We start from the raw sequence: 14,612 nt of genomic DNA on the forward strand, positions 1-14,612 counted from the left end.
AGATCTCCAGCCACCACCTGGAGGGTGGTAACCCTGGTAACAACCGAGCCTTGAAATCTATCCTGTCTTCCAGGTCAAGCCCAGAAGTTTATGTTGGCTCGAGCCTGCCATTGATTTGATTAGGCCTGAGGGTTTGAAGACTTGTGTGTATCTGTGTGTGCTTTGCGTAATTGTTTCCTAAAAACGCCAATAGAATCGGCCTGTTGCTGCGGAGTTCAGGCAGACCAAAGGCAGCGCTTCTGTCTCTTTAGCACCTTCACATCCTGCCTGCTGATTTTGGGGCTGCGTACAGAATGCTGGAGCTGGAGCTCGGCTACATATTCCTTGCAGAGATTAAACCAGTCTCCTAACAGCTTCATACTGTTGTATCTCTCCATGGCGACACGGTTGTGAACAGCTTCCAAGGAAGGGTGTGTTTGTGTGTGCTTTTCCCTTCTCCTTTCAATGTCGCTTAGCCTTCCAGCAGAAAGCACGGGACAGAAAGTGTCGTCTAAGAATAACAAAGTTGTGAAATACTTTTTGGAGAAACTTTGTGCCCTTTTCCCTGTCTTCCCCCCCTCCCCTCCAGAAAGGTTTTGACCTATTTCTATTCTCCTTTCCCTTTCGATCTGGAGGCAAATGGGTGATTTCGGGATACAACAAAACACAATGCACTATGGGAAGCAGTCAGTACATTCATGAGTGATGCAGTTGAGGGTCCGCGCGAGTCACTCCCACTGTCCGTCGGAAAACAAAGCCCTCACTGTTTCAGCTTCTCGTTATGAATATACCACCCAAATGTTTAGTCTTGTATAAGTAAATATCAGACTTTCTTTTTTAAAATCGTTCATGTCCTACGTGTATAGATAAATCGGAATGGCACATTTTTTTTCCTGATCATCCGCACAGACCCGTTGGGAACTGGCACCAGTCATTCGCCACCCACAAGGTCATTTTAGCGTTCCCAAGAGACGGCTCTTAGCAGCTCCGTAACACAGGCATTATACTTCCTTACTGTTCTCTGGGCTGCTGATGGGTCTCCCCAAGTCTTGGCCAGATGTGTGACAGTCTCAACAGTCTCAGGACCATCTTCCTATGTAGAAAGTTTCCAAAGAGGGAAAAACCAGTATATATAGTACTAGGATCCTTGCTTTTGCATTCATTCCCCCCCAATCATCCAATCCTGTCCTGGGGAACTATTTTGCAATGGGCTGTTTCCGGTTTTGCAAAGGTCTGCTTGATATAGTGGTGCAGGTATGTTGTCTCCTCTTCCCACGTTTACGGTCCAGCACATCTCTTTGTCTATCAGTCCACAAAACAGATTCCTTTGTCTCTTGCAAGCACCAGATCTTCTCTTGCTTCTGCAACAGCCTTGCGTTTCGATGAAACCTGTGCAAGAGAATCTCCTTTCAGTGGCTTCTCTCCTATAGCATTCAGAGAAGGAGCAGGGCTGAGCAAGACTTCTTCAAGACCCAAGTCCTCGAAAGGAGATGTTGGCGACTCAGTGCCATCGCTCTGCTTTAGAAAACAGTGACCAAGAAGCTGTCTTGGTGACGCATTCTCCGGGACTCGGATAGAAGCAGCAGGAACACAGGAAATCTCATGAACGTGTTTTGCTTTTTCTCGCCCTCTTCCCCATCATTTCTTCCTCCCCCTTTCCAACGTTAATCAAATGCTCAGAAATTACAGTTGGCATCAAGTGCCCTCTGCTCAGAAGAGGTTCCCAAACAAACGCAAAGACTAATGTCAACATGCTAGCAAAGTAATTGGCCTCCGTTGGCTTCTGAACGGATGGATTTTCAAAGGAGTAAAGCGAGAGGTTTTTGGCCATGGAAATGCACGCGGAGGTTGAGATGGGGAAAGGACTGAGAACGTTGTTGACACAGACTTGGGGGGGGGGAAGGAAGGGTGATTCTTTTGTCCGTCTGTTTTTGGAATGTCCATATTTAATAGCAAACTGGGGACACTGGAACAGATGGCAGAGTTGCTCCCCTAATATAAACAGCTTTTAAAGTGTATTACTTTTTAAGGCAAAGCTTAGAAATGGATAACTTGAGCTAGGGATGCGCTTGCTTCATTTCAGGGAAAGGAAGCGAGAGATCCAAAATCGCTGCCTTTAATAGGTGTATCCTTGTTGGGGTGCTACTGAATTTTGTGCCTTTTTTCTTGGTTCCCGTTTGGATTTTAGATGCATCCCATTGGTCATTTGTGCCATTATCTTCTGGCCAACCCCCCCCCCCACCGCCCCCATGAGCTGCCTAAATGTCCTCACTCTGCATCAAAGGAGATGAAGAGGCTGCAACAGATTTTTAAATGAGAAAGATGATGATGATGATGGTTTGAATAATGAGGAATTTTAAAACGTGGTTTGGATAGAGGTGGAGCTCGATAAAAGGTGATTATCCTGATGGATGTTTGGAAGAATGGATGGGGAACTGAGGAGGAGAGATTTGGATTTAAAAAAAACCCAGCATAGATAATTACATTGATTGATTGATAAATATGGCAAATAGATTACTGGAAAGGCAGATGGATGGATAATTAGATGGATGGGTGAATGGGCTGAAAGGCAGCATGATTATTCTGATAAATGGGAGGCGCATGACTCACCATTTTGTCTATTTATCTACATTGACGAGTCCCTCTAGCTTTAGGGTTCTATGGAACAGGGCCAGCTCCCCCGTCTTCCCTCGCACCGATTGGCTGGCTCATTGTTTATGTCTAAGGACATGATTGGTCCAGCAGTGTCAGCTCCAGCCCCCACGTTTCCAATATAATCCACAGGGTAGGGGGGAAAGCCTTGACTGACGGGATGGGAACCCAATTGAAACGTCCGCCCAGACTGAAGCGAAATGAAACCAGAGTGTAATTGGACAGTTAGAAACATGAACGGGTATGTACAGTGTAACAAGTAGAAAGAACAATCCTTTTGCTCAAGAGACACAGAGATAATAATAGGACACTTTTTTTTTGTTTTACTCATTTTAACTTTCCACTGTGCATCGTCTCTCAGACCAAGACGCGCCTCCCGGGGCATATCGCGGGCTGAGCCGAGAAGCGCTTGACTGTAGAATGAGAGGTTGGTTATTCATAAATAGGGTTTGAGGGGCGGGGCCAGGGGAGGAAATGAAAACAATTCTGCTTTGTGAAATGCCCGTAATTGACCAATCCTTAATGGGCGGTTGACTTGGAACCCAGTTGCCCTCCCCCACCCCGTGCCCCCCTCCCGGCAGTATATTTCAAGCTGTAGACTTTGTGTGGGTTTTTTTTCCTTTACCTTTTTCTTAATCCCCTCCCTCCCCCAGCAGTGTGGATGGTTAAAAGTCTGTGGTGTGGGAGAAGCCAGGCATCGAATGCAAGGACCCTCACTTTTCTTATCAAAACTTGAGAAGGAAATGAGCAAGCAGGGCGCCTGATAGCCAGAGGGAAGCCATCTCTCTGGATGCAGAGTTGTTCCCGTCGTGTACTGCTCCAGGGCCTGGAGGTGAAAAGAAAAGAAAGGGAATTGCTGGTTACTGTCACAGTAAGAGAGGGAAATCCAGTGTCTTTCAATGGGCTTTTCTGCATTGTTGTTTTTCTGGCTTGTAAGTTCCCGTTTCTTTGGGGGATTTTTTTCCTGTTCCGCACATGTTTTGCTCCCTCTAGTGGAAGATTAATTACTAAACCAGGTTATGTCCAGCGTATCTCCCTGCAGATTCAAACTGCAGGTCTTTATGCCAGACATAACCCGGTGTCATATCATACCAACCACTAGAGGGAGCAAAACACTTCCAGAACACACCCCCCCCCGCAAAGAAATAGGATAAGTGAGGGAAATGAGAATGCAGAAGAGCCCACTGATCACCAAACAGAAATATTCAAGCTCCCAAAAGTTCTTTGAAAGTGATGTAAGACCTCTTTGTTTGGGCAGAGTTAGGCTCCGTTCACATATCGCAAACCAACTCAGCCTTGTCAGTCTGGACATGATCCTGCTTAACTGCTGGGCTCACAAATTCCCCACCTCCCTACATATGGTGTGCAGATGAGCTCAGCCTTCGACAACACATTGAGTTCAACAGGGGTCGTTTCATAGAAAAAGAGCTAGGGGAACTCATTAGCATAACTGATTAGCATATGCCACACACCCTGACATCACCGGAAGTGTGTCATAAGGCCACACACCCCGCCCCCAATGGTCCCGGCCGCCACCGGCGGCCTTGCAGCTCCACTGCCGAGCCCTATGAGGGGCCCGGCGGTGGACCTGCAAGGCCGGCGGGAGTGCAAGGAAGCCCCACGAAGGCCCTCCCTGGCCCCAGGCAGGCAGGAGTGGGGAGAGGCAGGGAGGAAGCAACTTACCCTCCCTCTTCTCCTGCCTCCTCCTGGCTGAATGAGGGCCGGAAGCGGGGCGGCCGGAAGCAGGGGGTGGGGCTTCGTCATGTGCCCCGCCCCCTGTACCTCACCCGGGGGAACTGCGATCCCCGCGATTCCCCCCCCCAAAATGACCTCTGGAGCTCAACTAACTCCCACAAAATGTGATACCCGAAGGAGGATGACTGCAGACACCCGAGATTAGGATTCCGTTGTGATCAAGGATCTCAGTTACTGGGAAAGCAACTAACTGTGGTTTATTATGGCACCCACATGTGGACGTAACAACTTACTGGACTGAGCTAAAAAAAACCCACCTGTTGCGTCTTCAAATCCTTTGGGCAACAGGCTGTAGATTTAAATAAAGCAAGTAGCTGCCTGTCTGGGGGCAATGACCATGCCGGACTGTGTAGCCCCCACAGCATGGGGGACCCAGCGACAATGGCTCACACTGCTCCAAACCCGGCAAAACTCTCCTTACCTCTGGCAGGGAGGGATTCAGCCCACCCTGACCAGACGATGGTAGCACGAACCGGGACCTGGACAAGTGGGGGAGAGCGAGAGACCGGGAGGTGCACAAAGTGCCAGGGATCCATGACTCCGTACCACCTGGCAAGGTGGACCCCAGCAGCAGGGTGAGGCCGGACACCGGCCTGTAGGCAGGCCACAGCCTGCTCAGTGAGAGAACTCAGTGAGAGAACAGTGAGAGAAGTTCAGGTGGATCCAGCCTGGGGAGACGGGGAGGTGGGCCAGCAGTGCAAGACACCTGACTGGGGAAGGGCAGCAAAGTTGGGTGGGCAATGCGCCCCCCACCCCACACTGAGGGTACAGGGGTTGACCCCTTCCCACTTCCCAGGCTTCTTGAGGGAGGGAGAAGATTGGGTGCTTCTCGGGGAGGTGGGATCTAGGGCTTGATTTAAGGGGGCAGATGCGAACAGGCCAGGGAGGAGGAGCACAGGACTCTCCCGGGGGACCGCGGCAGGACAGAGAGATGCACAGAGAGAGCATGTGGACAAAGGAGGGGGGATAAGGTACAGCCAACCTCCCCCTCCCTTTTGTCATATCTGAGGCCCAATCCTCTACCTACATCTGGGCAGAAATCAAGCCCTGGAAGAGCCTAGCCCCAAGAAGACCGAACCACGGGGGCCAGGGCTTGGCATTGCTTTTATGTAAAGCGTGAATTGATATATGGTATACTCTGAATTCCCGATACAAGGAAAGGTCCTGAGCAGCTTACTCCACGGGACTTGTATCTGACAAAGGGAGTTTTGAGTCTCCCCAGAAATCTTGTTGGGTATTTAAGGTACTGCTGGACTCAAATCTAGACAGACTGGAGTCTCTGCAGCCTTAAGTGCAGGTGCTGAAGGAAGAAGAAGAAGAAGAAGAAGAAGAAGAGATTGGATTTATACCCTGCCCTTCACTTGGAGTCTCAGAGCAGCTTACAAACTCCTTTCCCTTCCCTTCCCCTCCCCACAACAGACACCCTGTGAGGTGGGTGGGGCTGAGAGAACTCTGACACAAACTGCTCTTTTTCAAGGACAGCTGTGCCAGAGCTTGTGACTGACCCAAGGTCACATCAGCAGGTGCAAGTGGAGGAGTGGGGAATCAAATCCGGTTCTCCCAGATTAGAGTCCGTGCACTTAACCACTACACCAAACTGACCTGCAGTGGCAGCAGAACGCATGGTTTCCCTGGGGAGAGTCTCTGTTTCAGTACTGATTATCTGTTGGTAAAGGGTTTCGGGTTAATAGGGTTCCAAAAAAGAGCACTGGGCTATGTGACGCTGTCCATGTCCCTCTTTATGTCTTGCCCAAGTGAGAATCTCCTATTCTCCTCCGATTTCACTTCGGCCAGATTCGGGCACCACCAGATGTGGCGGATCCTGTGGAGACATTTGGCTAATTTCCACTAAACGCCACGGCTCTGTCTTTGAACCCATACACCCGTTTCTAATGTAATTGTCGGTGAGATGCAGCGGCATGCGCCGAGCACCGTGCAGCTTCCGACGTTTGTGATTCCGACGGCTGCTCCGTCTCCCTCGCTCGGTAATGTCGCATATGGTGGAACTCCTTGTAGTCTCCAAATTTAATTTCCTTGTCGCAGAGCTTTTTCAAAGCCCAGAATAGACTCTTAGCCTAAATAAGCTGCGCGAGCCCCCAAGCTATTCTCTCCCCCTTCTTCTCCAATCTCCACTGCAACCGTTAGGAACCAAAGAGACTGGCAGCCCTTGTGTGCCGTTTGATTCATTAATCTGTGATTTTATAGCCAGGCTGATTGACTGGAGTCTTGGAATAGAACACATCTGTGTCCAGCTCCTCCCATCTGGAACCCTTTATGCAGTAACTGCTCTTAAATGTTTTACATTCTTGTAGTTCTGTTCTCTGGCGGTGGGGAATTCCCCCCCCCTTTCTTCTGTCCCTCCCTCCCGACTCGGCACACGCAAAGACTGCTTTCGGTTATTATTTAACTAGCTGAATGGCATCCGTCTAATTAAAAATTGATAATGACCACAGCACACAAGCATGCAGCAAAAGAGACAAATAGGGTGTGCAGACTCTGATAATTGTGCCGTTGTTCCTTCTCAGTACTAGGGGATACTTCCCGAAATGATACATTGGGTTTTTAAAAAAAATATCGCCTGGCTTCTAAAAGCAAAGAGAAGCTGTATTTCCGACATGCAAATTATGAATAAGCTGATCCTCAACTGGGGAATGGGGTAGTGTGGATCTTGGGAACTCCAAAGGCGACCTCATGTGTTTCAAAATCCCTACACATTACGCAAGTGGCAGGTAAGAACTGTGACGTTGCACTTCTGAGCCATGACTGTCTACACTGAGAATGCTTGTTAAGTTCTGACATGAAATAATTAAATCAATTGTGTTCCTTCTACAACGTTAGTAACCTTCTACAACCCTAACCCTAAGCAGGCCCAAGTAATGACATGAGGAGAACTCCAAATTCAGGTTGTCCAAGGAAAGAGAGTGAGGATATCTGAAGTTAGAGGCTCCAGCCTCCCCTATGAGATTTTTTGCAACAGTTGAATAATGAGACACATGTGGACACATCATGTGCCAAAGGACCCAAAGGTCACTGGTCAACGTAGCTATCACTCTGCGGATGCGTTAGCTCCTCACAATTTTAATGGCTTCCTAACCCCCTGAAAACTGTGCATGTCTTCTTAACCTGAACAGCACCACCGGGATGTGGTAGAAGAGGAGAAAGAGAATATGTACAGCTCAATCCTAAACTCCAGATGTTGGTGCAGCACCAGTGCTAACATAGTGCTGCATAGGTAGGCGGTATCCTCACCTCTGTCCCACTGTCTTAGTGCAAGGGGAAAATGGCAATAAAGTCCAACTGCAAGGAGCTCAATGAATAGCAACTTCACTAAAGTCCACACCCACCACTCATGGACATCAGCCAGGCACCACACGGCAATACTGGCACACCTCCCTGATATCACCGGGCCTTCACCCACACATAGAACACAATAGAAGAAGAAGAGATTGGATTTATACCCCACCCTTCACAACCTGAAGGAGTCTCAGAGAGGCTTACGATCTCCATTCCCTTCTCCTCCCTACAACAGACACCCTGGGAGGTAAATGGTGCTGAGAGAGCTTTTTAGAGAACTGCTTGTGAGAGAACAGCTCTGAAAGAACTTATGACTGACCCAAGGTCACACCAGCAGCGGCAAGTGGAGGAGTGGGGAATCAAACCCGGTTCTCTAAGATTAGAGTCTGTGCTCTTAACCTCGACACCAAACTGGCTCTCAATAAGGAAAGGAACAATTGCGGCACAGTGCATCTATTGAACCGTGAAGTGACCAGCAGAGCTCTCTAGCTTTCACACTCCTGGGTGCCTAGCAGGTGGTAGTTTAAATCCTCTGTCGAGAGGCTGATATACAGGGAAGGAACTATAGAGACCACAGTCATCTCACATCACCCCACAGAAAGCCCGTGAGCTCTCCCTGTCAGGGGGCCAGTCCCAGAGCGGGGGGGGGGGGAATGCCCTAAGGAACTGATTTTTCAAGATGAGAGTTCAGACAGACACTAGGACAGCAGCCCTGGAATACAAACAACTTCACAGAAGGTGTTCCTGACATTCCCCACAATAGCTCACTGGAGAAAGGACCTCCTGTGAGAAATGGGGTGACAGATTTGAAGCCCACCAAGGTGGAAGGTAGGAATAAGGCAAACCTTATTCCAATCCAAAGAGCAGCAAAACAGGAGGCAGGAAGAAGGAGAAGGAGGAGGAGGAGGAGGAGGAGGAGACTAGATTTATACCCCGCCCTTCACTCGGAGTCTCAGAGCGGCTTACAAACTCCTTTCCCTCCCCCTCCCCACAACAGACACCCTGTGAGGTAGGTGGGGCTGAGAGAGCTCTTTCAAGAACTGCCCTTTCAAGGACAGCTCTTGTCAGAACTATGGTTTGCCCAAGGTCATCCAGCAGGTGCAAGTGGAGGAGTGGGGAATCAAACCCAGTTCTCCCAGATTAGAGTCCGCACTTAACCACTACACCAAACTGGCTAGAACCCAGATCTCAGTCACTGCACTATTCTAACCAAAAAACCCAATTGCATATACAGTCAGAAGAAACATCATGGGTAACAGGCATCCTCCATTGGCCTTGGTCTTGAAACAAGCCATATGCACCAGGGCAGGAAATACTGCAGAGTGGCACTGTGGACCAGCACAGGGGTAGCATACATTGCCTCTGTGGTTCAAGCCCCACACGGGGCTAGCTTCAAGAAAACCCTAGAAGGAAACTCAGGCACAGCTGAGATTCCCTCCCACCCCCCCTTTGGGAACCAGTCATTTGTATCGGCTGCTTATGCTGACTGGCTGCCCAGATGCTAGTAATTTTGCCTGGCACCTTCTGTTTCACCACCCCTCCAGTGCTTTCCTGGGATCGCTGCCGCCACCTGTTGCTGTTTATCTTAGCAACCCAGTGTGGTTTATCACCCACCAGCAGCGATTCAGGGAATTGTGAATGCAGAGGAACCCGCCCTTGCTAGAGAATCCAACTGCGTGGGCACTGGAGGACCCTCTCGCCGCCTTCTCGGTGCAACTCCCATCCTGAAGACAGCTGCGGTTCCTAACAAACAGAATGCTGGCGTATCAAACTCCCATTAATAACACACAGACAGAGAGAGAAAGCTGTGAAACAATCCGAATGTTTATTGAACCAGACCAGGAGTGGAGTTCGGCAGGCACGTCAGACGAATGGCATTACCAACTCGTTTGGTGTGGTGAGTCTTCTGGGCCTTTGAAAGCTGCATCAACAAACGGCATAAACTCAGGTGGAGTAGTTCTTGCCACTGGATTCCCATCATGTGTACAGTGGTGGTGGGGGAACCACTGCTGAAGGATGCAGGAGCCAGGCTATATCGAAAGACCTGGCAGGCACACAACAGGTAGACAGGTGCACGCAAGTCACTGCAGCCGTTTGATCATGTCTTCGGCTCAGCGGGTGGTTGATGTTCCACTGTGGATGGCACCCGTCCTCACCTCTATGCCTGTTGGAGGGCCCCCTGAAAAGAGCCAAAAGAGACACAAGGCCAGCGACGTTCAGCAATAGCTGCAAACTGCAAGTGGGGAAGAGGTGGTGACTCGGTGCTAGGACGTCTGCCTTGCACGCAGGAGGTCCCAAGTTCAATCCTTGGCTTCTCCACAAGGATGAGGTAGTGGCTGGTGTAAAAGACCTCTGCTTGAGACCCTGGAGAGCCGCTGCCAGTCTGAGTAGACAAGACTGACCTTGATGGCTCAAAGGCCTGATTCAGTATAAGGCAGATTCATGTGTTCAAGGCCAGCAATGTTCAGCAAGTGGGCTCAATCACTCTGCTAACAGCATGAGATTTGAGAGACTGGCACCGCCTAAGGCCTCATCTATTTTCTATCCCTCCCCTGGGGGGTTCCTACATATTTGGGTTCACCTGTTGGGAGTCCGGGTCTAAGTAATTAAGCCAGTGCTTACCTGTTCCTTGTAGAGAGTTGTATTGGAACCCCATCTGCAGTTTCTGTTTGGGCCACTCTTTGGGGGCCTGATCCTGCAAGGCAAAAGGTGTCATGAATGTTTGGTTGGTAGTACTAACAGCTGGAGTGGCTGGGAGTCACCACAAATGTGGTTGTGTGCCGTGTTTCCCCCAGTGGCATATGGGGTTATACTGAAACAATACCACAGGATGTAACACAAGCGCATGCTTGCCCTTCTCTCCCTGTGCATGCATGCCCTGTGTGCAGGAGATGCTGCTAGCAATTGTTGAGGAAAGAAGAAGAAGAAGAAGAAATTGGATTTATAACCCACCCTTCACTCGGAGACTCAGAGCGGCTTACAAACTCCTTTCCCCTCCCCTCCCCACAACAGACACCCTGTGAGGTTGGTGGGGCTGAGAGAGCTCTGACAGAAACTGCCCTTTCAAGGACAGCTCTTGCTAGAACTATGGCTTGCCCAAGGTCATCCAGCCAGGTGCAAGTGGAGGAGTGGGGAATCAAACCCAGTTCTCCCAGATTAGAGTCCGCGCACTTAACCACTACACCAAACTGGCTCTCACATCAAACTGTGTGGTGGGGTGTATGGTGGAGGGAATAGATATTTTGTGTGGGGAAATGGATTTGAGGCAGAAGATGCCCTTCCTTTGCTTACCTCTGCGGACGGCATCATCCTCATGTCACCAGCTGAGTCACTGCTTGTGTCCTGAGGTGGAGAACCTGTAAGGCTTCTAGCAGAGCACTGTTAGCAACCTACGGGAACAGAATTTGTTCTTATCCCTGGCTGGCGGTGCCAAGTGCTTTTTTCCTCCAGAGTTCCCATCTACCCACATCCACCCGGTGTGTGTTCTAAGCATGCATGGTATGAAGCCGGAGGGAGGTGGCCCCGTGCCACATGCCCTGTCATTTAAGGATGGGCGTCCCAGATGGGACAGGGCACATGGCAGGCCTCATGCTCGGGCAGCATCCAGCAGAGCACTGAGCAGTATCCAGCACAGGCAGGGGAGAAGTGTGCGTGTGCAGCAAAACATCCTTCTCAAAATAGCACTTGTTGAGGTCAACCTCTTGCAGATGTGCCATTCCCCAACCCCCCGTCTCAATAGTTTCGGTAGGACTATGTATTTATAAACTGCCTTGAGAATGTGGCTTTGAAACGAAAATAGAAACGCAACCCAGAAATCCATATCATATAAACGTGTAAGTGTATAAAGTAACAGAAGAGTTTTATGGCACCTTACAGACTTGCTGTCTCAGAGGGTAGCAGTACTGGGGCTTTTCCACATGGGTTTTTGTCAGTTCTGCCCCCATACTGCTTTGGCTTATCCCCTGATCTCTGCACACATTTGCCTGCCTTTACTCCCCCCCTGCCCCTCCCCCCCCACAAGATTTTCTGGCTCTTTTGAGATTACTTTTACTCCGAACGTTTCCTGGAGGCCAATTTTGAGTTGGCTTTTTCCTAGTGCCTAATGTTTCTAGATCAAGATGGGCGGCCGTGTTAGTCTGTCTGTAGCAGCAGAAAAAGAGCCAGAGTCCGGTGGCACCTGAAAGACTGACAAAAGTATGCGGCAGGGGAGGAGGTTTCGTTAGTATCTGAGGAAGGGAGCCGTGACCCACGAAAGCTCCTCCCCTGCCACATACTTTTGTTAGTCTTTAAGGTGCCACTGGACTCTGGCTCTTTTTCTGCTGCTACAGACAGACTAACACGGCTGCCCGTCTTGATCTATATCCACTCTGTCCTGCCCATTCCCACCCACCTCCACTCCACTGTTCAGTGATTGGGCTGCCATTGTTAAACCAATCCCACCCCCCAAGACAGTCATATCTCTCTCTCTCTCTCTCTCTCTCTCTCTCTCTCTCTCTCTCTGTAGTGTTGCAATGACTGCTTAAGCAAGTTCTCTGAATTCCCAGCTTTCATTTTTAAAAGTCTGTAGCCCCTTCTCTCATAGAATCATAGAGTTGGACGGGGCCAGACAGACCATCTAGTCCAACCCCCTGCCAAATACAGGACCAGCCTAAAGCATCTCTGACAAATATCCGTCCAGCCTCTTCTTGAAAGCTGTCAGCGAAGGGGAGCTCACCACCTCCCTAGGCAGCTGATTCCACCTTTGAACCACTCTGACCATGAAAAAGTTTTTCCTAATATCCAGCCGATACCTTTCTGCATGTAATTTAAACCCGTTGCTTCGGGTCCTCTCCTCCGCTGCCAACTGGAACCGCTCCTTGCCCTCCTCCCAACGACAGCCTTTCAGATATTTAAAGAGAGACTTACTTAAAAAAAAAAAAGAATACTAGGAATTCAGGGAATCTGCTTAAACTGTCATTACAACATTACAGTGCTATATCCGTCTTTTAGGGTAATTTTTAAAAAAAGAAACAAACAAAGAGGTGCTATAATGCCACCAATAATGACATCGATGACGACAGCACCCTCCCTTGAAAATCCTCCTCATTTAAACCACGTGCAGTAAAAAAATAGCCTGACTCCACAATTGTAAAATTGCACAGGGAGGGTGGACATGGGGGGGGGGGGAACCCTGCCCAAGCTTTCAAGAGTCAAAGCTCCCTTCATCGAACTCCTGCAGCTGATGGAGTTGCCTCTGGCTTGTGGCAGCTTCTGCCCAATACTCTGCTTAGTCTTTAACGCACCCGCACTGCAAGAGGCTTTTTTTTTTTGGCTGCAGCCAATGCTCCCTCTAAGCTGTGGAGTCCTGTGAGCAAAAATTCTGCTTTGTGAGCTACTGGCGTTAAAGTTGTGAGCGAGCGAGCGATTTGGCCACTGCATACGTCAGTTTGCTCCGAAGCCATCCTTCCTGAGCTAAGGCAAAAATGTGTGAACCGGAGGCCAAAAAACTGTGAGCTAGCTCACACTAACTCACCTTAGAGGGAACACCGGCTGCAGCAGACCAACATGGGGAACCCTCCCAGGAAATGCCTAAAATAAATACATTGAAGGGGGGGAAAAAAGAGGAATACAGAGGAGGACCTGTGGCTCAGTAGAAGAGCCTCTGCCTGGCATGCCAAAAGTCCCAGGTTCAATCCCTGGCATCTCCAGTTATAAGGACCAGGCAGTAGGTGATGGGAAAGGCTTCTGCCGGAGACCCTGGAGAGCAGACAGGACTGACCGTGATGGACCAGTGGTCTGATTCAGTATCAGGCCGCTCCCTGTGTATGACCATCGGGAACAACCGACCACTTGAGAGGGTTGGATTGTCTCACTCACAGACACGTCAACAGAATTGCGAGGGACGATGGTGGGTCCCAAGAGTGCAAGGATAATGCTTTGCCATTGGAATCTGCGAGGCCGATTTGTGCATGGGCAAGAGGGAGGGGCTGTTCAGCCCAACGGACGGTTGTCATTAGTTGAGGAGTCTGAAAATAGCTCCTGAGCGTGGCTGTGCTCCAGGGCCATTTTATTTTCTGCACGGCAAACCTGTTAGGGGACCGGATTAGCCTGTGGCAGTCTGAGTGAAATCTGACAGAGTCCCCCGTGCAGGGTGATCTTGGTAACCAGGCACCACGTCAAGCGCAAGGCTCTCAGGAAGAAATGAACCTTGACTGTTGCTGACATGTCAGCAATGTAGGCACTCTATTCAAGAAACTCATTTGCCTTTCGGAGGGCTTACTGGGCAGGGCAGCTGCCTGTAGACTGAAGGCTCTGGTTTCCTGTCACTCACCTCGCCTCCTAAGGCATGGGTGCTTTTTTACGTGCGGTACAGAGAGTTGCTAAGTACCTTCTTCCCAGTGTGTCTCAGACCGTTCTCCCTGATCCAATGGTTTCTGGAGAGCTCCCCACCCAGAATGGCTTCCCTTATTTCCCCTTAGGAAGGAAATCAGTTTGCATGGATGGCCCTCTTCTCCCATTCTGCACTCACTCCATTGGCTGCCCCTCAGTTGCCAGGTTCAATTCAAACCACTGGCTACCATGTGCAAAACTCTTCGTGGCCTTCAGGCCTCGTGTCTGAGGGACCGCCTCTTCCCCCGTGCCGTGCCACGACCGCTTCGCTCATCCGAGCAGGGACTTCTGCAAATGCCACCCTGCAAACAGGCAAACCCGGTAACTGCCTCTATCTGGTTGCGGTCACATGTGCCAGAAAAAACCGGGGGGTGGGGGGTGGGGTTGAGCGAAACTATTTCCTCCGGAGGAATTTGACCCACAGTTGCATGATCCCACCTCCCTTTGAAGCTGTGGGCGCAGTCCGTCAGTGCGTGATCAGAAGCAACTGTGGGTGAGTCGTTTTCTTTCTGTGCCATTCCCCCCCCCCCCCGGCCCTTATTTTGGGGGTTTTTGAATTGACC

General features: G+C 50.0%; 1 protein-coding gene and 1 long non-coding RNA gene across 2 annotated transcripts in view; both read right to left on the reverse strand.

Annotated features, from left to right (window-relative positions):
* Window positions 1-3,317: 3,317 nt before the first annotated feature.
* The window catches only part of LOC107118647 (opioid-binding protein/cell adhesion molecule homolog), a 38,207-nt gene continuing 26,912 nt past the window's right edge, over window positions 3,318-14,612 (reverse strand). Inside the window, exon 6 of the mRNA XM_015421010.1 lies at window positions 3,318-3,457. Coding sequence (XP_015276496.1) covers window positions 3,357-3,457 — 101 coding nt within the window. The 3' untranslated portion in view covers window positions 3,318-3,356. The remainder of the gene's footprint in view (window positions 3,458-14,612) is intronic.
* LOC107118649 lies at window positions 9,700-11,300 on the reverse strand. The gene is made up of 3 exons (XR_001482770.1): window positions 10,972-11,300; window positions 10,303-10,375; window positions 9,700-9,859 (listed from the first exon to the last, which is right to left on the reverse strand). It is a non-coding gene; the product is annotated as an uncharacterized LOC107118649 (long non-coding RNA).

The sequence above is a fragment of the Gekko japonicus genome, unplaced genomic scaffold (assembly GCF_001447785.1).
Source record: "Gekko japonicus isolate JY-2015 unplaced genomic scaffold, Gekko_japonicus_V1.1 scaffold3852, whole genome shotgun sequence".
NCBI classification, from domain to species: Eukaryota; Metazoa; Chordata; class Lepidosauria; order Squamata; family Gekkonidae; genus Gekko; species Gekko japonicus.